The following is a 24,257-nucleotide window of genomic DNA, read 5'->3' on the forward strand; positions in this document are numbered from 1 at the left end:
CGGCTCTTTGAGACCATGTATCGATTATCGGCTTTTGAACAAAATCACTGTTAAATATCAATACCCATTGCCGTTGCTGACTGATTTGTTTGCTCGCATAAAGGGGGCCAAGTGGTTCTCTAAGATTGACCTTCGTGGGGCGTATAATTTGGTGCGAATCAGGCAGGGGGATGAGTGGAAAACCGCATTTAATACGCCCGAGGGCCACTTTGAGTATTTAGTGATGCCTTTTGGTCTTTCAAATGCTCCGTCAGTTTTCCAGTCCTTTATGCATGATATTTTTCGCGATTATTTGGATAAATTTATGATTGTGTATCTGGATGATATTCTGATTTTTTCGGATGACTGGGACTCTCATGTCCAGCAAGTCAGGAGGGTTTTCCAGGTTTTGCAGTCTAATTCTTTGTGTGTGAAGGGTTCTAAGTGTGTTTTTGGGGTACAGAGGATTTCCTTTTTGGGATATATTTTTTCCCCCTCTTCCATTGAAATGGATCCTGTCAAGGTTCAAGCTGTTTGTGATTGGACGCAGCCCTCTTCTCTTAAGAGTCTTCAGAAATTTTTGGGCTTTGCTAACTTTTATCGTCGATTTATTGCTGGTTTTTCGGATATTGCTAAACCATTGACCGATTTGACTAAGAAGGGTGCTGATGTTGCTGATTGGTCCCCTGATGCTGTGGAGGCCTTTCGGGAGCTTAAGCGCCGTTTTTCCTCTGCCCCTGTGTTGCGTCAGCCTGATGTTGCTCTACCTTTTCAGGTTGAGGTCGACGCTTCTGAGATCGGAGCTGGGGCAGTGTTGTCGCAGAAAAGTTCTGACTGCTCCGTGATGAGGCCTTGTGCCTTCTTTTCCCGTAAATTTTCGCCCGCTGAGCGGAATTATGATGTTGGGAATCGGGAGCTTTTGGCCATGAAGTGGGCTTTTGAGGAGTGGCGCCATTGGCTTGAGGGGGCCAGACATCAGGTGGTGGTATTGACTGACCACAAAAATTTGATTTATCTTGAGACCGCCAGGCGCCTGAATCCTAGACAGGCGCGCTGGTCATTATTTTTCTCTCGGTTTAATTTTGTGGTGTCATACCTACCGGGTTCTAAGAATGTTAAGGCGGATGCCCTTTCTAGGAGTTTTGAGCCTGACTCGCCTGGTAACTCTGGGCCCACGGGTATCCTTAAGGATGGAGTGGTATTGTCAGCCGTTTCTCCAGACCTGCGGCGGGCCTTGCAGGAGTTTCAGGCGGATAGACCGGATCGTTGCCCACCTGATAAACTGTTTGTTCCTGATGATTGGACCAGTAGAGTCATCTCTGAGGTTCATTCTTCTGCGTTGGCAGGTCATCCTGGCATTTTTGGTACCAGGGATTTGGTGGCAAGGTCCTTCTGGTGGCCTTCCCTGTCACGAGATGTGCGAGGCTTTGTGCAGTCTTGTGACGTTTGTGCTCGGGCCAAGCCTTGTTGTTCTCGGGCTAGTGGATTATTGTTGCCCTTGCCTATTCCTAAGAGGCCTTGGACGCACATCTCGATGGATTTTATTTCAGATCTGCCTGTTTCTCAGAAGATGTCTGTCATCTGGGTGGTGTGTGACCGTTTCTCTAAGATGGTCCATTTGGTTCCTCTGCCCAAGTTGCCTTCTTCTTCCGAGTTGGTTCCTCTGTTTTTTCAAAATGTTGTTCGTTTGCATGGTATTCCTGAGAATATCATTTCTGACAGAGGGACTCAATTCGTGTCTAGATTTTGGCGGGCATTCTGTGCTAGGATGGGCATAGATTTATCTTTTTCGTCCGCTTTCCATCCTCAGACGAATGGCCAGACCGAGCGGACTAATCAGACCCTGGAGACATATCTGAGGTGTTTTGTGTCTGCTGACCAGGATGATTGGGTTGCTTTTTTGCCATTGGCAGAGTTCGCTCTCAATAATCGGGCCAGCTCTGCCACTTTGGTGTCCCCGTTTTTCTGTAATTCGGGGTTTCATCCTCGATTTTCCTCTGGTCAGGTGGAATCTTCGGATTGTCCTGGAGTGGATGCTGTGGTGGAGAGATTGCATCAGATCTGGGGGCAGGTGGTGGACAATTTGAGGTTGTCCCAGGAGAAGACTCAGCTTTTTGCCAACCGCCACCGTCGTGTTGGTCCTCGGCTTTGTGTTGGGGATTTGGTGTGGTTGTCTTCTCGTTTTGTCCCTATGAGGGTCTCTTCTCCTAAGTTTAAGCCTCGGTTCATCGGCCCGTATAAGATATTGGAGATTCTTAACCCTGTTTCCTTCCGTTTGGACCTCCCTGCATCCTTTTCTATTCATAACGTTTTTCATCGGTCATTATTGCGCAGGTATGAGGTACCGGTTGTGCCTTCCGTTGAGCCTCCTGCTCCGGTGTTGGTTGAGGGTGAGTTGGAGTACGTTGTGGAGAAAATCTTAGACTCTCGTGTTTCCAGACGGAGACTCCAGTATCTGGTCAAGTGGAAGGGATACGGCCAGGAGGATAATTCTTGGGTGAATGCATCTGATGTTCATGCCTCTGATTTGGTTCGTGCCTTTCATAGGGCCCATCCTGATCGCCCTGGTGGTTCTGGTGAGGGTTCGGTGCCCCCTCCTTGAGGGGGGGGTACTGTTGTGAATTTGGATTCTGGGCTCCCCCGGTGGCTACTGGTGGAATTGAACTGGTGTCTTCATCTTCTCTGTTCACCTGTTCCCATCAAGATGTGGGAGTCGCTATATAACCTTGCTGCTCTGTTAGTTGCTTGCCGGTCAACAATGTTATCAGAAGCCTCTCTGTGCTTGTTCCTGCTCCTAGACAACTACTAGATAAGTTGGACTCTTGTCCATGTTTGTTTTTGCATTTTTGTTCCAGTTCACAGCTGTAGTTTCGTTACTGTGTCTGGAAAGCTCTTGTGAACAGGAATTGCCACTCTGGTGTTATGAGTTAATGCCAGAGTTTTAAAGTAATTTCTGGATGGTGTTTTGATAGGGTTTTCAGCTGACCATGAAAGTGTCCTTTCTGTCTTCTGCTATGTAGTAAGTGGACCTCAAATTTGCTAAACCTATTTTCATACTACGTTTGTTATTTCATCTTAATTCACCGCCAATACATGTGGGGGGCCTCTGTCTCCTTTCGGGGTATTTCTCTAGAGGTGAGCTAGGACTAATATTTTCCTCTGCTAGCATTATTTAGTCCTCCGGCTGGTGCTGGGCATCTAGAATCAACGTAGGCATGCTACCCGGCCACTGCTAGTTGTGCGTTAGGTTTAGTTCATGGTCAGCTCAGTTCCCATCTTCCAAGAGCTAGTTCCTATATATGCTGATGCTATGTTCTCTTGCCATTGAGAACATGACAGGTGGCGTATGCCGATGATGTCACTGTGTTTGTTTCCTCTCACGAGGAGGCAGGGTGGCTGATGTCAGAGGTAGATCGCTACTCGGAGGCATCCGGGTCCAAGATCAACCGGGATAAGTGTGAGAGTCTCTGGCTGGGAGGAGGAGATCCTGGTTTTGATCTCCCGGACACCCTTCCAGGACCCAAAATCTCTACAAAAATCCTTGGCATCGAATTTGGCCAGGGGGATTACCCCAAACAAAATTGGGACAGCAGGCTAGAGATCGCCACTCAGAAGGTGAACCAATGGAAGGGTTGGTCTTTGACCCTAAGGGAAAGGGTAAACCTGAGCAAAACTTACCTGCTCCCTTTACTGATTTATCTGGGCAGTGTGTGCATCTTGCCGGAATCTCTCTGGACTCGGGTCTACAGTTTGTTCTTCCAACTGTTATGGGGGAATAGACTGAACCTGGTCAAGAGGGAGGTTACTTACCGTACGAGGAGACTAGGAGGGTTGGGTATGGTCAACCCTGTGGTATTCCTTGTGGATACCTTCATTAAGATCAATATTGCAAACCTCTGGAAAGAGAGGGCTCCTCCGTGGGTATTCTCCTGTAGGGGATGGTTTCAGCCTTTCTTCCAGGAATGGGAGACAGGAGGGCAAGTGAAGGATCTTCGCACACCGCATGGACATCTTCCGGCTTACGCTACCTTGGTTCTGAAGGTAATTCGTCGGTGGGGTCTGGGAATGTGGGAGATCAGGACTCTGCCAAGGAAACTCATTGACAATAGGGTTCTGTTGACCCATTTCCAGAGGCCTCTGGCGCTCAGGGACTGCCCAAGTCGGGATCTTGGGGTGGGTTTGCATCTTTTGAATTCTATCAGGATCCCCTCGAAGTTTTGGGACTTGGCTTGGCGCTGCTTCCATGGGAAACTGTGTGTGAGGGACAATCTGAAGTGTAGGAGCTCTGAGGACAGGAATTGTCCTTGGGAGCATTGTGGTACCTTGCTGGAAAGCATGGACCACTTCCTGCTTCATTGTCCCTTCAACACAGAGGTGTACAACAGGGTGGGCGCCTTCAATATTAAACAAAAAAAGGGAGTTCTATACGAATATAAAAATATATATTTTTATTATAACAATGATTAAAAGACATAACATAGTCCGAAAAAATGTAACAATACAATAGTGGAAGGAAGGAGACCCTAGTACAAAAACATCCGAGTTACAGGCATAAAAAAGGTAAAAAACACACCATGGTATATCTATATAAGTAAGCACCAATGTCAGCGCATGCAAGCATGGTATGGGTATTTTATATAGTACTGATGTCCATGTGGACAAATATCTACCATACTTAAATCAGTTGCGGTGCAAGTCTGATGCAAAATTGCTTACCCATGGTGAAATGGTTGTTTGCCTGAGGCTCTGAATGTCCCCTGACGCGCGTTTCGCGTTGCTTTTTGAAAAAGGTTTGATCATTATACAGTGATGTATGGCTGCAGGCGCCGAACTTGGGCTTCGTGAGTTGTGATTATTGTGGTGTGTGCTGCTGTATATATTGTATATATTGTATATGGGGATATAGATTTGGGTGTAGGTGTTAGGTTGGGTGGTGGGAAAAGGGGGGAGGTGGGTTTATCTTGTGGGACTATGGGACACTGGGTTGTTTGGGGGAAAACTGGCACTGCCTGATCTGGCCTCTGGACGTTGGACATGGACTGAGGCATGAGACGCAGGACCAGCTCTCAGGTCAGTGCGGGGGGTTGGGAATGGAGGATAGCTTAGTTTTGTATATATTTGTGGTTATTTTATTTACAAATTTAAAAAAAAAAAAAAAAAAAGTTCATGTATATATTTTGTTTGCCATTGTTTATTTTATTTGGTGACCGGACCAGAAGGTCAAAGTAGTTATTGTTCTGTATACACTGTATAATATGTGTGAGAGGAGAGAATGAGCGGCTGGACCAGTGTTCAGTATACTGATTAAGTTCTGGCTGATATTTCGGTTTTGTTTCTGTTATTATTATTGTTATTTTTTTCATTTTTATAATAAAAGATCTACAGGATGTAACTCAGGATCAGTAATGTAATGTATGTACACAGTGACTGCACCAGCAGAATAGTGAGTGCAGCTCTGGGGTATAATACAGGATGTAACTCAGGATCAGTAATGTAACGTATGTACACAGTGACTGCACCAGCAGAATAGTGAGTGCAGCTCTGGAGTATAATACAGGATGTAACTCAGGGTCAGTAATGTAATGTATGTACACAGTGACTGCACCAGCAGAATAGTGAGTGCAGCTCTGGAGTATAATACAGGGTGTAACTCAGGATCAGTAATGTAATGTATGTACACAGTGACTGCACCAGCAGAATATTGAGTGCAGCTCTGGAGTATAATACAGGATGTAACTCAGGATCAGTAATGTAATGTATGTACACAGTGACTGCACCAGCAGAATAGTGAGCGCAGCTCTGGGGTATAATACAGGATGTAACTCAGGATCAGTAATGTAATGTATGTACACAGTGACTGCACCAGCAGAATAGTGAGTACAGCTCTGGGGTATAATACAGGATGTAACTCAGGATCAGTAATGTAATGTATGTACACAATGACTGCACCAGCAGAATAGTGAGTGCAGCTCTGGAGTATAATACAGGAGGTAACTCAGGATCAGTAATGTAATGTATGTACACAGTGACTGCACCAGCAGAATAGTGAGTGCAGCTCTGGAGTATAATACAGGGTGTAACTCAGGATCAGTAATGTAATGTATGTACACAGTGACTGCACCAGCAGAATAGTGAGTGCAGCTCTGGAGTATAATACAGGATGTAACTCAGGGTCAGTAATGTAATGTATGTACACAGTGACTGCACCAGCAGAATAGTGAGTGCAGCTCTGGAGTATAATACAGGGTGTAACTCAGGATCAGTAATGTAATGTATGTACACAGTGACTGCATCAGCAGAATAGTGAGTGCAGCTCTGGAGTATAATACAGGATGTAACTCAGGATCAGTAATGTAATGTATGTACACAGTGACTGTACCAGCAGAATAGTGAGTGCAGCTCTGGGGTATAATACAGGATGTAACTCAGGATCAGTAATGTAATGGATGTACACAGTGACTGCACCAGCAGAATAGTGAGTGCAGCTCTGGAGTATAATACAGGATGTAACTCAGGATCAGTAATGTAATGTATGTACACAGTGACTGCACCAGCTGAATAGTGAGTGCAGCTCTGGAGTATAATACAGGATGTAATTTAGGATCAGTAATGTAATGTATGTACACAGTGACTGCACCAGCAGAATAGTGAGTGCAGCTCTGGAGTATAATACAGGATGTAACTCAGGATCAGTAATGTAATGTATGTACACAGTGACTGCACCAGCAGAATAGTGAGTGCAGCTCTGGAGTATAATACAAGATGTAACTCAGGATCAGTAATGTAATGTATGTACACAGTGACTGCACCAGCAGAATAGTGAGTGCAGCTCTGGGGTATAATACAGGAGGCAACTCAGGATCAGTAATGTAATGTATGTACACAGTGACTGCACCAGCAGAATAGTGAGTGCAGCTCTGGGGTATAATACAGGATGTAACTCAGGATCAGTAATGTAATGTATGTACACAGTGACTGCACCAGCAGAATAGTGAGTGCAGCTCTGGGGTATAATACAGGAGGCAACTCAGGATCAGTAATGTAATGTATGTACACAGTGACTGCACCAGCAGAATAGTGAGTGCAGCTCTGGGGTATAATACAGGATGTAACTCAGGATCAGTAATGTAACGTATGTACACAGTGACTGCACCAGCAGAATAGTGAGTGCAGCTCTGGAGTATAATACAGGATGTAACTCAGGGTCAGTAATGTAATGTATGTACACAGTGACTGCACCAGCAGAATAGTGAGTGCAGCTCTGGAGTATAATACAGGGTGTAACTCAGGATCAGTAATGTAATGTATGTACACAGTGACTGCATCAGCAGAATAGTGAGTGCAGCTCTGGAGTATAATACAGGACGTAACTCAGGATCAGTAATGTAATGTATGTACACAGTGACTGTACCAGCAGAATAGTGAGTGCAGCTCTGGGGTATAATACAGGATGTAACTCAGGATCAGTAATGTAATGGATGTACATAGTGACTGCACCAGCAGAATAGTGAGTGCAGCTCTGGAGTATAATACAGGAGGTAATTTAGGATCAGTAGTGTAATGTATGTACACAGTGACTGCACCAGCAGAATAGTGAGTGCAGCTCTGGAGTATAATACAAGATGTAACTCAGGATCAGTAATGTAATGTATGTACACAGTGACTGCACCAGCAGAATAGTGAGTGCAGCTCTGGAGTATAATACAAGATGTAACTCAGGATCAGTAATGTAATGTATGTACACAGTGACTGCACCAGCAGAACAGTGAGTGCAGCTCTGGAGTATAATACAGGATGTAACTCAGGATCAGTAATGTAATGTATGTACACAGTGACTGCACCAGCAGAATAGTGAGTGCAGCTCTGGAGTATAAAACAGGATGTAACTCAGGATCAGTAATGTTATGTATGTACACGGTGACTGCACCAGCAGAATAGTGAGTGCAGCTCTGGGGTATAATACAGGATGTAACTCAGGATCAGTAATGTAATGTATGTACACTGACTGCACCAGCAGAATAGTGAGTGCAGCTCTGGAGTATAATACAGGATGTAACTCAGGATCAGTAATGTAATGTGTGTACACAGTGACTGCACCAGCAGAATAGTGAGTGCAGCTCTGGGGTATAATACAGGATGTAACTCAGGATCAGTAATGTAATGTATGTACACAGTGACTGCACCAGCAGAATAGTGAGTGCAGCTCTGGGGTATAATACAGGATGTAACTCAGGATCAGTAATGTAATGTGTGTACACAGTGACTGCACCAGCAGAATAGTGAGTGCAGCTCTGGGGTATAATACAGGAGGTAACTCAGGATCAGTAATGTAATGCATGTACACAGCGACTGCACCAGCAGAATAGTGAGTGCAGCTCTGGGGTATAATACATGACGTAGCTCAGGATCAGAGCAGGATGATCTAGGTTTATAAGTGATATATAAGGTGATATATATGCGCTCACCTGTGGTGGAGTAGCTGGTCACGGCGGCACTGGTTAATGGCAGCACAGGGTTTACAGTTAGCGTGGTCGCTGCGCTGCTCGTCACAAGGCTCGGTGTAGAGGCCACCTAGAGAAGCACAGAAATGTCAGAGCTCAGGACACAGATTAATAAAAACACAATTGAATCTTTGTCATCTGATTTATTAACTAAAAAAAACACTGGTAATGCTATTAATGATATATCGCCACCATATTGTGCACAGGTCACACAGGCGATATCTGAGGACGGTATAGAGAACTGCAGGAGTAGAAGAAATGATGGAGCAGATGGGCAGACATAATGGACGTGCATAAAACCAGCAGCGCCACCATTAGGCCGCGTTACGATCAGAGCAGTCAGGTGAGACGTGCGGCGTCGCGGGCAGTTACTCACTGACAGCCGCCACCTGCTCGCTGCCGCTCAATTACCCCGAACAAGCAGGGAGAGCAGAGCAGTGAAACACACAGGTATTTATAAGCCGCGGATAAATCACTCTGTACAATTTACTGCTTTACACCTGACCCCGGCTGCTGTCGCTTTAAGAAGAGACGTACGACTGACAGCGGGCGACGGGTAAAACGATGGTCACGGGGGAGATTAAAAAAAAAGCAACTTCAATATGTAGCACAGTTTAGGTGCCGCATGCTAAAAATTCTCTCCGACGACATATAATGCAAAGGCAGAAATCATCTTCAACCCTTAGGGTATGTGTCCACGTTCAGATTTGCTTCAGGCTTTGGTCAGGATTTTATGCAGGTAAAATCCTGACCAAAAATGCATCTGAGGTCACTGGCAGGTCACCTGCGGTGTTCCTGCGTGTTTTGCTCATTGTAGCAACATGCTGCGTTCTGAAAAAACACACCGCATGCGTTTTTTCCTGCACAGTGGAGTTGGGATTTCATTAAATCCCCTCCACTATTCTGTAACATCTGGACGCTGCGTCAACAAAAAAATACCATTTGAGCAAAACGTATATATATATATATATATATATATATATACACTCACTGGCCACTTTATTAGGTACACCTGTCCAACTTCTTGTTAACACTTAATTTCTAATCAGCCAATCACATGGCGGCAACTCAGTGCATTTAGGCATGTAGACATGGTCAAGACAATCTCCTGCAGTTCAAACCGAGCATCAGTATGGGGAAGAAAGGTGATTTGAGTGCCTTTGAACGTGGCATGGTTGTTGGTGCCAGAAGGGCTGGTCTGAGTATTTCAGAAACTGCTGATCTACTGGGATTTTCACGCACAACCATCTCTAGGGTTTACAGAGAATGGTCCGAAAAAGAAAAAAAATCCAGTGAGCGGCAGTTCTGTGGGCGGAAATGCCTTGTTGATGCCAGAGGTCAGAGGAGAATGGGCAGACTGGTTCGAGCTGATAGAAAGGCAACAGTGACTCAAATCGCCACCCGTTACAACCAAGGTAGGCCTAAGAGCATCTCTGAACGCACAGTGCGTCGAACTTTGAGGCAGATGGGCTACAGCAGCAGAAGACCACACCGGGTACCACTCCTTTCAGCTAAGAACAGGAAACTGAGGCTACAATTTGTACAAGCTCATCGAAATTGGACAGTAGAAGATTGGAAAAACGTTGCTTGGTCTGATGAGTCTCGATTTCTGCTGCGACATTCGGATGGTAGGGTCAGAATTTGGCGTAAACAACATGAAAGCATGGATCCATCCTGCCTTGTATGGAGCATCTTTGGGATGTGCAGCCGACAAATCTGCGGCAACTGTGTGATGCCATCATGTCAATATGGACCAAAATCTCTGAGGAATGCTTCCAGCACCTTGTTGAATCTATGCCACGAAGAATTGAGGCAGTTCTGAAGGCAAAAGGGGGTCCAACCCGTTACTAGCATGGTGTACCTAATAAAGTGGCCGGTGAGTGTATATACATATATACATATATATATATACACACACACACACGTATATAAACATATACACACACACACACACACACACACACACACACATACATACATACACACATACATACACACACACACAGATTATTATTAATTTTTTTCTTATTATTTAAAAAATATATATATGTTAATAAAGTCAAAAATGTAGCCAATATATATATATTTTTTAGCACCCTCCTTGGGAGAATTTAACAAGCTCTGCCTATGACTTGGCACAGGGACACCAACATAGTGGTATGGAGGCCATTGGTAACTCAACAGCATCCAAATGGACCCCCACACATCTGACTCATGGTGCTGAGCTCCAAACGCACCGCAAGAGTAAATCGTAAAATTTTGTTTCCCTGCAGCCACCACTAGAGGGAGCTCAGGCGCTTGCTGAATACAGGGACCATTGAGCCCTATGTAAAAGTCTACACAGTGCTCCTGAGCTCCCTCTAGCGGCTGAACGCTGCTCTGCAGGGGATTTTTAATAGAGCTCCATAATTTCTACAAAATATTAAGAAAACCTAAGCCTTTCTGAAACCTTACCAAAGGAGTCGGGCTTGGGTACATTGCTTTGATGGGAGAATTGCTGGATAAGCCGCTGCTCGGAGGATTGATCCTTTTTTCCTTCTGACGCCGGTTACAGAACCAAACACGGATCACCTCCTTCTCCATGTGCAGCTGGTCGGCAATCATGGTGATCTCCTCCGAGGTAGGCTTTTGGTTCTGTGTTAGAAATCAAAGTGAGAAATTACTGATGTCTTTATGAAGGGAGCGGTGGGGTCTACTGTGAGCCCCATTTTTGGGAATGGTGGGTGGGGGGTCCCAGTGGTCGGACCTCCAGATCATCAGCACAAGTCAGGACTGACCTCCAGGAAACTCTTCTCTAAGGCCACGCGTATGTTGGTCTCTATGCTGGTGCGTTTTTTCCTCCTGCGGTTCAGCCCCTCGATCCCATGCCCGGGGGAATTCATGACGTTGGGGCTCGAAAGAGCAGAGTCCGTTGTTATGTTCTCTGGGGTAATAAGAGAAAAAAAAAAAAAAAAAAAAGATGGTTTTTCTAATATCCGTAAGTCTGCCCTGATAAAGAACAACGTGTCGATTTTCTTATTATAACCTTGTACGAAAAGTTCCAAATCAAATCCTCTGCATAATTACATATTGCCTCAACTGAAAACGTACATCTAGTAAGTTATAACTTCATATGATCCTTTAAAGGGGTTGTCCGGTCCAAATCGATATGTGTTCAGTCACATAGACTTATTGATTCGGACAGGACAGCCCCTTTAAATGAAAAAAATTAAAATAAATAAAAAAAGTGTTTCCTGCAGCCACCACTAGGGGGAGCTCACTGCACTAATATGGAATTGTATGTGCAGGGAGGATGCAGTGAGCTCCCTCTAGTGGCAGCCGCAGGCAGCCAGAAAGTTGATCATTATGTGTAGGTAGGGGGGTATTATACGGTGCACAGCAAGCAGAATTGTATGTAGGGGACGGACATGCTATGAACGGGTCAGCCCGACATCCGCTGTGGTCATCATATCCCCATGTGGTCTGCAGATAGTGACTTGGGAGATCTAAGCAGAGGAGGCTGGGAACTTTACAGCCCTCTCATCACCATATAGTCACATGCTCACCTGCGTCGTTCAGCCACTTCTCCAGGAGAGGCTTTAATTTGCACATGTTTTTAAAGCTGAGGTTCAAGGCTTCGAAGCGAGAAATAGTAGTTTGGCTAAAGTCATTTCCATAGAGTTTGCCCATAGCAAGCCCCACATCACCCTGCAAGAGAAAGAAAGAGTGACGAGTGCACGGATGTGTTCAGACGGCGACATCTACACCCGCGCCGTGCAATTTATACTATCCTTGTACAGCAGAAAAAAAGGCCTTCACAAAAAATGCAGCAAATACTGCAGTATGGACAGGGCCTAAACAGATCCCTATGAAGTCGTTCATTCAGGTCCTTAGTCATCAGCGGAGGTGTTACCTGGAAATGTGACCCTGCCTCTGATGATAAGGAAACTGCTGGAAACTCTTCCGGAAAGGACTGGAAGTAAGAGTCTAAAACTGCCCCTAGTGGCCGGTGTGAAAAGTGCAAGATTACAAATTTTATTTTGCACCCCTGGTCAAAATTACTGATATTGTGAACAGTTATGCGAGTTGAAGATGAAATGATCTCTAAAAGGCCTAAAGTTACAGATGACACATTTCCTTTGTATGTTATGAAAAAAAAAAAAAAAAATAGTCATAGTTTACATTTTAATAATTACAAAATGGAAAGTGGGCCGATACAAAAGTTTGGGCACCCTTTGAGATTTGTGTGCTCAGATAAGGTCTGAAACCTTGGTATAACTTATTAGCCTGTCAGGCTGCTTTCACACATTAGTTTTTTGCCATCGGTCACAATCCGTCGAATTGTGAAAAAAAACAGATCTGTCGCAGATTGTGAAAAACTCATGCGACGGATCCGTTTTTTCGCCGGATCCTACTAGCTGATCCAGCTAATTGGATCCTTAAAAAAAAAAAAAAAAAATCGGAGCATGCTCAGTTTAAAAAACAAACAAAACGGAATCAGTCGCTGGATTCCGTCATTTGACGGATCCGGCACCCATAGGCTTCCATTCTAGCAAACGATGGATGGCAACGGATCCGTCGCTGTCCGTTTTTCGACGGACACAAAAAAACATTACTATGTCCATTTTCTTGGATCGTTGGATAAACAATTTTCAACGGATCCGGCAAAAAAAACGGATGAAACGTGAGGCCATCCGTCGCAAATACAAGTCTACAACTTTTGCCGGATCAGTTTTTTTTTCCCCCCCAATTTGACGGATTGTGACTGATGGCTAAAAACTGATGGTGAACAAGCCATAACCCTAAGGGCTGTCCCACACGTCCAGATAATTCCGGTACCGGAATAAATCGGTACCGGAGTTATCCGTGTCCGTGTGCCTGGGAACTCACGGAGGCCATACCTGCGGCACACGTGTGCCGCCCGTATGGCGAGTGGGTACCACACGGAGCGTGTGGTACCCACTCTGCATGGTGCTGAAGCTGCGATTCATATCATCCCTGCAGCAACGTTTGCTGCAGGGAAAATATGAAGAATAGTGTTTAAAATAAAGATCCATGTGTCCGCCGCCCCCCCACCCCCTGTGCGCCCCCCCCGCTGGTCAGAAAATACTCACCCGGATCCCCCGTCGGCAGTCGCTCCTTCCTGGTCTGGCCGCGGCTTACTGTATGCGGTCACGTGGGGCCGCTCATTTACACTCATGAATAGGCGGCTCCGCCCCTATTGGAGGTGGAGCCACATATTCATGAGTGTAATCGGCCGCATACAGTAGGAGGCGCGGCCAGACCAGGAAGGAGCGACTGCCGACGGGGGACCCGGATAAGTATTTTCTGACCAGCGGGGGGGGCGCACAGGGGGTGGGGGGGCGGCGGACACATGGATCTTTAGTTTAAACACTATCATTCATATTTTCTCTGTAGCAAACGGTGCTACAGGGAACATATGAATGGCGGCTTCAGCACCATGTGGGGGGGACAGCGCTTACTGTAGCGCTGTCTCCGGCACGCCACACGGACCCCAGACGGAGAATGTCCGTGTGAGGTGCGTGTTTTACACGGACCCATTGACTCTATTGGGTCCGTGTAATCCGTGCGCTCCCACGAACACTGACATGTCTCCGTGTTTGGCACACGGAGACACGGTCCGCACACGGTCCGCACAAAATCAATGACATCTGAACAGATGCATTGATTTTTATGGGTCTACGTGTGTCAGTGTCTCCGGTACGGGAGGAAACTGTCACCTCACGTACCGGAGCCACTGACGTGTGAAACCGGCCTAAGGCTGCTTTCACACATCGTTAGGAAAGGCCAGGTGATGTAAATTTCCAGCTTTATAAACACCCAGTCTCCTCTAGCCTTGTGCCAAAACACAGCAGCCATGGGTTCTTCTAAGCAGCGGCCTAGCACTCTGAGAATGAAAATGGTGGAGGAACACAAAGCAGGAGAAGGTTATAAGAAGAGAGCAAAGAGATTTCAAGTTGCCCTTTCTTCAGGTCGAAATGTAATTAAGAAACGTCCATTAACAGGAATAGTGGAGGTCAAGATAAGGACTGGAAGACCAAGCAAAATTTAAGTAAGATCTGCACGTAGGATTGTTAGAAAAGAAAATCAGAAAGAACCCCCTGTTTGACTGCAAAAGACCTTCAGTAAGATTTAGCAGACTCTGGAGTTGTAGTACATTGTTCTACTGTTCAGAGACACCTGAACAAATATGGCCTTCATGGAGGAGTCATCAGAAGAAAACCTCTCCTGCATCCTCACCATAAAATCAGAAGTATGCAAAAGAAGATCTAAACAAGCCTGATGCATTTAGGAAACAAGTCCTGTGGACCGATGAGATTAAAATAAAACTCTTTAGCCACAATGATAAAAGGTATGTGTGGAGTAAAAGGGCACAGAATTTCAGGAAAATAACATCGCGCCAACCATTAAGCATGGGGGTGGATCAATCATGCTTTGGGGTTGTGTTGCATCAAATGACACAGGGAACATTTCACGGGTAGAGGGAAGAATGGATTTAATGAAATTTCAACAAATTCTTGATGCAAACATAAAACCATCTGCAAAAAAGCTGAAGATGAAAAGAGGAAGAGGATGGCATCTACAAATGGAGAATGATCCTAAACACACGTCACAATTCACAATAGACGACCTCAAAACGCACAAGCTGAAGGTTTTACAATGGCCCTCACAGTCCCCTGATCTGAGTATCATTGAAAATCTGTGGCTAGACTTCAAAATAGCAGAGGAAGCAAGACGACCCAGGAATATCCCAGAACTGGAGGAATTCTCCCAGGAAGAATGGAGGAAAATCCCTCAAACAAGAATTGAAAGACTCTTGTCTGGCTACAAAAAGTGTTTACAAGCTGTGACACTTGCAACAGGGGGTGTTATTTAGTTATTAACCATGCAGGGTGCACAAACTGTTGAATTGACACATTTTCCTTTTTTGTAATTTTTAAATTTTAAAGAATGACATTTTTTTTTTGCCTAAAATACATTTTCCTTTAGACCTTATAGAGATAATTTCATCTTCAACTTGCTTAACTGTTCCCAATAACAGCAATTTTGACCAGGGGCGCACAAACTTTTATATGCCACTGTAAGTGCAAAAAAAAAAAAAAAAAATCAGTCCCATCTTACAGAAGCTCTTGCAATCATGCACTGGTTTTATGCACTTATGTAAAATAGGTGAAGCGCTTCAACCACTTGGTGGAGCCACATGACCAATGGACGGGAGGAGGCTGAAGAAGATCTGCGCTGAAAGCGAGTCTCCCAGAAACCATCCTGTGCCCGGTTCACCGGCTGTGTACACGGACGGGGGCACTGAATACCCCTTTGTGTGATTTCAGGGTGGTGGAGCCGTTTGCTACACTTAAAGAGCGTAATTAAGACTTGTAAAGGTTACGTACTCGCCAGCAGCATGCTACATTAGCGAGCAGGAGAGTGTGCGGGGTGAGGAGTAAGAGCAGGGGCCCGCTGAGAAAAACACCCAGGCTTTTAAACTGTAGGTTTAGGAGGAAGCTACCCTTTTATTAAGTGACGCCTCCCTAGATGGAGGTGTTAAGTGGGTGTCCCGCTGGGATGAGGGTCACTGCACCCCCCACCCTCCACTTTGTTTTTACCTGAGTGAATCCGAGTTTGATGCGTCTTTGTTTAAAAGTCTTTGCAAACTGTTCGAGCTCCTCCAGGTCGCTGGGTTCCTCCAGGCTCGGAGTGTCGATTCGCTTTGGTGTTGTCTGGCTCTGTGGAAGATGTTGTACAGGGGTCGCAGCTATTGTGCGGGTGGGGGTTGCTGGCTGTGAAAAAATAAGGGGTAGCCCCAAAATCAAGGGTGTGCTGAAACAGCGCCACATCTGTCCAGGTCTGGTATTGCATTCATGCGTTTTACGACCAATATGGGGCAGTAGCGCTCAGATTCTGCAGCCTCCAGAACTGGTAACCTGCCTCGATCACTGCGGAGCGCTGTAACGGCCCCATATTGGTCACAAAACGCGTGAGTGGACTTTCGGGAACCCCTGGTCTTATGTCCTTATCGCAGCTTCAGATTTGGGTTAGATCAGGTCCCACAGAACGACCAGGAATTGCAGCCGGTCCTGTGCTATTGCAATACGCAAACGATGCATTCACACATGTAATGCTGCAGCGGTGCGTAGGGAAGGAAGCAGCCTCCTTCTGTACGGTGCATGAGGAGCAGACGGGCTCACGTTGTAGCGGCGCTGGAGGATTACACCCCTACGTACTGGCGCTGCAGGATTACACCCCTACGTACTGGCGCTGCAGGATTACACCTATGTACTGGTGCTGCAGGATTACACCCCTATGTACTGGCGCTGCAGGATTACACCTCTATGTACTGGTGCTGCAGGAATACACCTCTACGTACTGGCGCTGCAGGATTACACCTCTATGTACTGGTGCTGCAGGATTACACCCCTATGTACTGGCGCTGCAGGATTACACCCCTACGTACTGGCGCTGCAGGATTACACCTCTATGTACTGGTGCTGCAGGAATACACCCCTATGTACTGGCGCTGCAGGATTACACCCCTATGTACTGGCGCTGCAGGATTACACCCCTATGTACTGGCGCTGCAGGATTACACCCTTACGTACTGGCGCTGCAAGATTACACCCCTACGTACTGGCGCTGCAGGATTACACCCCTACGTACTGGCGCTGCAGGATTACACCCCTATGTACTGGCGCTGCAGGATTACACCTCTATGTACTGGTGCTGCAGGAATACACCTCTATGTACTGGCGCTGCAGGATTACACCTCTATGTACTGGCGCTGCAGGATTACACCCCTATGTACTGGCGCTGCAGGATTACACCGTTACGTACTGGCGCTGCAGGATTACACCCCTACGTACTGGCGCTGCAGGATTACACCCCTACGTACTGGCGCTGCAGGATTACACCCCTACGTACTGGCGCTGCAGGATTACACCCCTACGTACTGGCGCTGCAGGATTACACCCCTACGTACTGGCGCTGCAGGATTACACCCCTACGTACTGGCGCTGCAGGATTACACCCCTACGTACTGGCGCTGCAGGATTACACCCCTATGTACTGGCGCTGGTGGGAGCAGAGGCAAGGAGAGGGGTGCGGGGTCTGACCTGTGAGGTGAGGGTGATGCTTGGTTGAGACTGCAGGAGGTTGGCTTGGCTTTGCTGAGGTAGCTGTGTTAAGAGATTCTGTGCCTGCAGGAGGCCTGGGGAAAGAGAAGAGAATCGGTGAGACGCCCGGCGGAGGAGGAGGATCCAGCGCTCAGGTTCTCGCGTCACCAGAACATGGTCCCTGAAACACGTCAGGACCCGGAGACGGCTGTACGGCACTTAAAGGGCTTCTCTTACCGAGCCGTCCGAGTCCGGGGTGACGTCTTGTTGTGCACGTGATTGGATCACATACATTTACGATCTTCTGTCTGACCTGGAGAAACGTTCCTGTGCGCTGGGGGTTAAGATACCGTGAACCCGCATAGTGTCCACGATGCCCTCAGTACCACCCAGGGTGCAGGAAAGTCATCGTGCAAGATGATCAGGGTGGGGTGAAGCCAACATGTGCACAATGGAGGATTCCTACAGCCGAAACCCCGACCCAGCCGGACACAATGTGCTGCATCCTGAGCGCTAACAGCGAGCCGGCAGGATCTGGTGGACAGAGCGCGAGCCTGACCCAGGGGAGATGGTCTCGGTTACCTTGTTGCCCCTGCGGCGTCTGTGAGATGATGAATTGCGCTGGCGGCAGGTTGGTCGTCGGATGCACCAAGACAAATTGCTGCAGGTTAAGATTTTGCTGCTGAAGTTGCTGCAACTGTTGCAGATCCTGAAAAAATATAAATAAATAAATGCAATCAGACGCGTTTCACCTGCAAGATTGTAATATGTGTATACAGACGACGGGTGGAGCGATGTGGGGAACTGACCGGTGCAATCTGTAGTGACTGGGGGAAGGGGATCTGTGTCACTGGAGTAGCAGCAGAGGCGGAGATGGTGGCGCCGGCGGCGCTATGCTGCTGGCTTGCGGAGTGCTGTACGGCGGCTGCCAGCAGCTGTGCCTGCGCCTGTTGTAGGAGCAACTGTTGCTGGGTCGGCGTCAGTGTTAACTGCAAACAAAGAGGAAAAATGATGTGAATATAGCAAGATGGCGTGCAATAACGGGGAGCAAGTAGTAAAAGAGCACTCTTAGGGTACACCACCCACACGGGACAGCGATTCTGGTGGAAACGCTCAGAACTTCTCCTTCTGTTCTACAAAGCATGAACTCTGCAGCATAAACGGAGACCGTGCAGGGTAACAGAAGCAGTGCGGCCCTGGTGCGGGAACACGTGGCCGATAGCCTTCCGGTGCCCCCGCTGCATCCGGCCCGGTGTGAACACTCCTACACCAGGCGTCAGCTGGATAGGATCCAATCACTCACAAAAAGGAAAGAACAAAAACCAACTACATCTCCTGCGGTGCAGGAGCGGCACAGACCTCCAGAAATGGTGTGCCGGAGAAGGGACGGTTCGGGCGGCGAACCAGTAGGCGTCACGTATCACTGACCTCGTGCCGCTTCCAAAGCTAATTGTTTTTTGGAGCTGAAGCCAAACCCCTGATTAATTTTCAGCGCCTCTACGCCTGCTCAGCCATTCTAATCACGTGTGCAGACGACGGCTCTGCGAACACACCGACACCGCCTAATAAAACCCCAAATGCAACGAGAAGTCACAGCGGCGACAGATCCCTTCACATGCAGCCGGAGACATGGCTTTAGTTCTATATATACTGGGGACAACCAGCTGTCAGGAATCCCCCCCGACCTGTGACTGTCAACAGCCGGAGAGCCGCAGGTCAGGGGGCACTGGTCTATACGGGGAGACTGCATTGGCTCCTGGGTCCCTAAAAACGAACAGCTTGTGGAGCACCAGTCTCCCCAGAAGTAGAGGTCAGCGACAAGAGTCTGCCGCCTTTTGGAGGACCCAAATCTCATTGGTATAAACACCATGTAATACTTCTCTTCTCCTGTGGGGGAGCTGCAGGAAAATTAGACGCTTGCATTCCGCCTTTCTTGACGATTGCAGTTGATCAATTTGGCTCCCAGCAAGAAGGACAGCCAGTGTTCAGCTCAATTAGGTGGAAAAAGGAGTCATTCTAAGTGGATGAACCATTTAAAGGGACATTTGCATTTGTCTTCTTAAAGAAGAATCGCTTGCTTCTGGGACCTGCACTGATCACGAGGGTTTCAAGTCCAACTATATGAAAGTCTTAGGAAGCAGCGGTGAACATACTAGATCGAGGTGGGACTTGGGTCCATGTGTATGTCAGGTGTCCCCGTTCTGTGCAAAAAAATCCTAATCAAGTGTATGTTTTTTTTTTTCAAGAAAATGAGCCATGAGAGTTAAGTTGGGAGCCAGGAGAGTCAGAAAACAGCGATCACAAGGTGTATAAAGCCTATATAATGTGACAAGATAAGGGACCGTCCCTTTAATTTCCCAACGCTGTAAATGTGACGACGGAGTAGTACGAGGATTGCAACCTTCTTTAATGCCATGGAGCATTTCCCGCCAAGTTTTTATCCACGCTGATCAGTAAGAAATCGCCGGGTTGCTCCAGACACGACTCTCGTGTCTCCACTTCGTTCTCGAGAGACGCGAGCGACATTGAAGTGTGCGGAAAATATGTATAATTTCTCATAACATGCGAAAAATTGTCAGCGTGAAGTAAATGGTACACTCGGGGCAGCAGATTGTTACTTTCCACCAGTGCTGGGGGGGTTTACATCGTATCAGGCGGTGGGTGATGACGGCGAAATTACAGGTCTGGAGCGCAGGCACTTTAAACAACAACAAAAAAGTCCTAAAGCATTAAATAAAGGCGGACGCGGCTTGTTACACTGGTGTTAAACGGAAAAAAAGAGGGCATTTGGAAACATTTTTTTAAAACCTGGCGATTAAAAAAAAATAAAAAATAAAAAAATCAGGAAACGCCAATATTTACAAGAATAATTTCCAATTATGCTCTGGGGTTTTTTCCCCCCAAAATAGTAGGAAAAATTTTATTACACTGCGCCTCCATTTTAGGAGATGGTTTAAAAGAAATCAAAATATTTATATATGAAAGTTTATAAATTATTTATATATAACTTTTTTTTTTTTCCTTTTAAATACAGCCATGGACAAAAGTGTTGGCACCCTTGAAATCGTTCCACAAAATGATGCATTTCACGTGTTTTGTTAGTTATACACGTTTATTTCCTTTGTGTTTGTATTGGAACAACACAAAAAAAAACAAAGGAAAAAAGGCAAGTTGAACATAATTGTTGGCACCTTTCCAAAAATGTGAGTAAACCATTTTGTTTCCAGCATATGATGATCGTTCAGACTCACCTGTGGCAAGTAACAGGTGTGGGCAGTATTAAAATCACACCTGAAGCCAGATAAAAAGGGGAGAAGTTGACTCAATCTTTGCCAAGTTTTTTTTTTCTAAAGGGAGTAATCTGTAGTTCCTCTGATGTAAATTTGAGGGAAATATCCAAAAAATCCATTTTATTATATTGTATGTTAAACCTAAATTTAAGATTCATATCATTCCGATTCAGAGAACGAACTTAGTCCCCGGCTGCCTCCTCAGTCCCCTCACCTTACTGACTCCGCAGCCCTGATTGGAACAACACAAAAAAAAAAAGTGAGAAAAAGAGGCAAATTGGACATTATTTCACAGAATTTCAGGGCAAAATTGTTGGCACCTTTCCAAAATTGTGCGTAAACAACTTTGTTTCAATCATGTGATGCTCGTTCAAACTCCCCTGTTGCAAGTAACAGGTGTGGGCAATATGAAAATCATACCTGAAACCAGATAAAAAGAGATGTTGACTCAATGTTTGCATTGTGTTTCTGTGTCTGCCGCACTAAGCATGGAGAACAGAAAGAGGAGAAGAGAACGGTCTAAGGGCTTGAGAACCAAAATTGCTGAAGAATTTCAAGGTTACAAGTACATCCCCAGAGATCTTGATGTTCATTTGTCCACGATGCGCAACATAATCAAGAAGCTTACAACACTGCAGCTGATCTACCAGGACGTGGACGGCCGAGAAAAATTAATGAAAAGTTGCAACGCAGGATAGTCCGGATGGTGGATAAGCAGCCTCAATCAAAAGAAATTCCAGCTGTCCTGCAGGTTCATGGCGCATCAGTGTCAGAGCAAACTATCCGTCGACATTTGAATGAAATGAAACGCTATGGCAGGGGACCCAAGAGGACCCCACTGCTGACACAGACATAAAAAAGCTAAACTACAATTTGTCCTAATGTACGCGAGTAAGCCAAAATCCTTCTGGGAAAGGGTCTTGTAGACAGATGAGACCAAGATAGAGCTTTTTGGTAAAGCACATAATTCTACTGTTTACCGAAAACGGAATGAGACACCTACAAAGAAAAGAACACAGTACCTACAGTCAAATATGGTGGAGATTCAAAAATGTTTTGGGGTTGTTTTGCTGCCTCTGGCACTGGGTGCCTTGACTGTGTTGGGTCACAATGTAGCAGACAGCTGGGTTTTCCAGCAGGACAATGACGCCAAACATACTTCAAGAAACCCCCAAACATGGATAGAAAAAGTGCTGGAGAGTTATGAAGTAAAAAGTGATACTATACAATTTTGATATTGCCTCGATTGCAAGGACCTGGGGAATCATGCTATATTTTTACAGCACCGTAAAAACCTGAACAAAATAGTGAAATTGTTTTTTTTTTTAACTGCACTTTTTTCCCCCTCAATATATTAGATGATAAAAATGAACTCTGACATTCAAAATACAACTTGTTTTGCAAAAATAAATAAATAAATAAAAAATATGAAAAAAATAAAATAAAACCGTTCTCATGCGGCTGAGTTGAGCTATAGGCCTTGGAGGAGAAGAAAACAAAAAAACATTTGAAATCTAGAAATTATCTGGCCTCAGAGGGGTTAATATTAGGTCCGATTGAGGTGTTCTGGCCAAAATGTAACATCGTGCCAATAGGGAGGAGCAGTTTCAGGTTTTCTTCTGCTCACCTACGTCACAATGTTGTGCAGTTTGCCATTTCTCCATCCACCAAAAAAATCAAATAAAAAATAAAGCAAATCTTGATGTAAAAAAAATTCAGTTGTGTGTTCACAGCTGTTATGGAGATCTACGTGTCTCTATGGTTACAGACTACAAATTCTGTAGTCGTCTGATCACGTGTCCTTCTGCTTATTCTCTCTTGTTCGAGATATTCTAAAGACAGTAGAAAAGCTCAGTAAAGCTGGGAAGATGCAGATCAGAGGCTTACATGGCCGATATCTAACTCGGCCGATATCTAACTCTCCCGATTTCCCACACACATGCACATTCTGCTTAGCTGAGCGTGCATGTACTGCGGATGGTCCACAGGTCTGATAGCGGCTGACGTCTCTTCAGAGAAAAATAACTGGGAACCTGGGTCTTATTTAGTGAGTCAGTCACTAATTAGAACCCTCCAGTGGACTGATTAGGACCGCCCAGTGGACTGATTAGGACCGCCCAGTGGACTGATTAGGAACGTCCCCTTTAGGACCCTCCAGTGGACTGATTGGGACCGCCCAGACGACTGATTGGGACCGCCCAGACGACTGATTGGGACCGCCCAGACGACTGATTGGGACCGCCCAGACGACTGATTGGGACCGCCCAGACGACTGATTGGGACCGCCCAGACGACTGATTGGGACCGCCCAGACGACTGATTGGGACCGCCCAGACGACTGATTGGGACCGCCCAGACGACTGATTGGGACCGCCCAGACGACTGTTTGGGACCGCCCAGACGACTGTTTGGGACCGCCCAGACGACTGTTTGGGACCGCCCAGACGACTGTTTGGGACCGCCCAGACGACTGTTTGGGACCGCCCAGACGACTGATTGGGACCGCCCAGACGACTGATTGGGACCGCCCAGACGACTGATTGGGACCGCCCCCCTTTATGACCCTCTAGTGGACTGATTAGGACCGCCCAGAGGACCGATTAGGACCGCCCAGAGGACCTTGGAAATAGACAACAATTTATTGCCACCTGCTGTTAGACTTTGGATATCAAAACTTCGCTTAATACAATGAGCATCTGAGGAGCTCCCACAATGCACTGCTCTCCACACCTAAATATATAGATGGGCAGCGGTACTGTGGCATTAAAGGGGTATTCCAGTTTCAGGAGCAGTTCTGTGTAGAAGGGGAAAGAAAAAATCCCCACCTCTTTGCTCACCCTCACCAGGTCATCTTGAAGCTCCGCTACTGGTCTCTGTTTGTCTGCAGCGCTGATGTCACTTATACAATATTGCAGCCAATCACGGAGCTCAGCAGCTCGCACAGTCTACATTGCACCTCTGTTGAGCTTGCTGATTGGCTGCAGTGCTGTTCATGTGACATTAGCGCTGCAGATAAACGGTGCAGAGACTCAGTGCTGTACCTGAGTAGAGTGTGTAAAGCACGATTATTATTATTATTATAATACAGAAAAATATTGGGGGCAGAAGTTTACTGAAGCAAGAAATCCCATTTAAAAGTTAAAGGGGCGCTGCGCCCCCGTCTCCACGTCAATATCTCTCACTTTTTTTACTTTCCAGTTTTGCATTTTACGTGAACAGATTGCCGTCCGCACATCCACGCGTTTCTCACATTTGGCACGGGCGCGTTAACAGACGATTATAAAGTCTGGAAGTAGTAATTATATCAGGCATCAATCTGTCTACATGACACAACTTATTCCAGTAAATCTGAAAACAAAAATTGGGTGAAAAATGAGAAA

At 46.2% G+C, this 24,257-nt stretch overlaps 1 protein-coding gene across 5 annotated transcripts in view; it reads right to left on the reverse strand.

Annotated features, from left to right (window-relative positions):
• Window positions 1-24,257, reverse strand: part of POU2F1 (POU class 2 homeobox 1) — a 125,325-nt gene that overhangs the window by 20,208 nt on the left and 80,860 nt on the right. For all 5 annotated transcript variants that reach the window (XM_077293746.1, XM_077293744.1, XM_077293745.1 and 2 more), the window contains 8 exons: window positions 18,397-18,576; window positions 18,170-18,296; window positions 17,588-17,682; window positions 16,085-16,258; window positions 12,026-12,167; window positions 11,258-11,403; window positions 10,935-11,114; window positions 8,445-8,550 (listed from right to left, as the gene is read on the reverse strand). In XM_077293746.1, coding sequence (XP_077149861.1) covers window positions 8,445-8,550; window positions 10,935-11,114; window positions 11,258-11,403; window positions 12,026-12,167; window positions 16,085-16,258; window positions 17,588-17,682; window positions 18,170-18,296; window positions 18,397-18,576 — 1,150 coding nt within the window. The remainder of the gene's footprint in view (window positions 1-8,444; window positions 8,551-10,934; window positions 11,115-11,257; window positions 11,404-12,025; window positions 12,168-16,084; window positions 16,259-17,587; window positions 17,683-18,169; window positions 18,297-18,396; window positions 18,577-24,257) is intronic.

The sequence above is a fragment of the Ranitomeya variabilis genome, chromosome 3 (genome assembly GCF_051348905.1).
Source record: "Ranitomeya variabilis isolate aRanVar5 chromosome 3, aRanVar5.hap1, whole genome shotgun sequence".
Lineage (NCBI taxonomy): Eukaryota > Metazoa > Chordata > Amphibia > Anura > Dendrobatidae > Ranitomeya > Ranitomeya variabilis.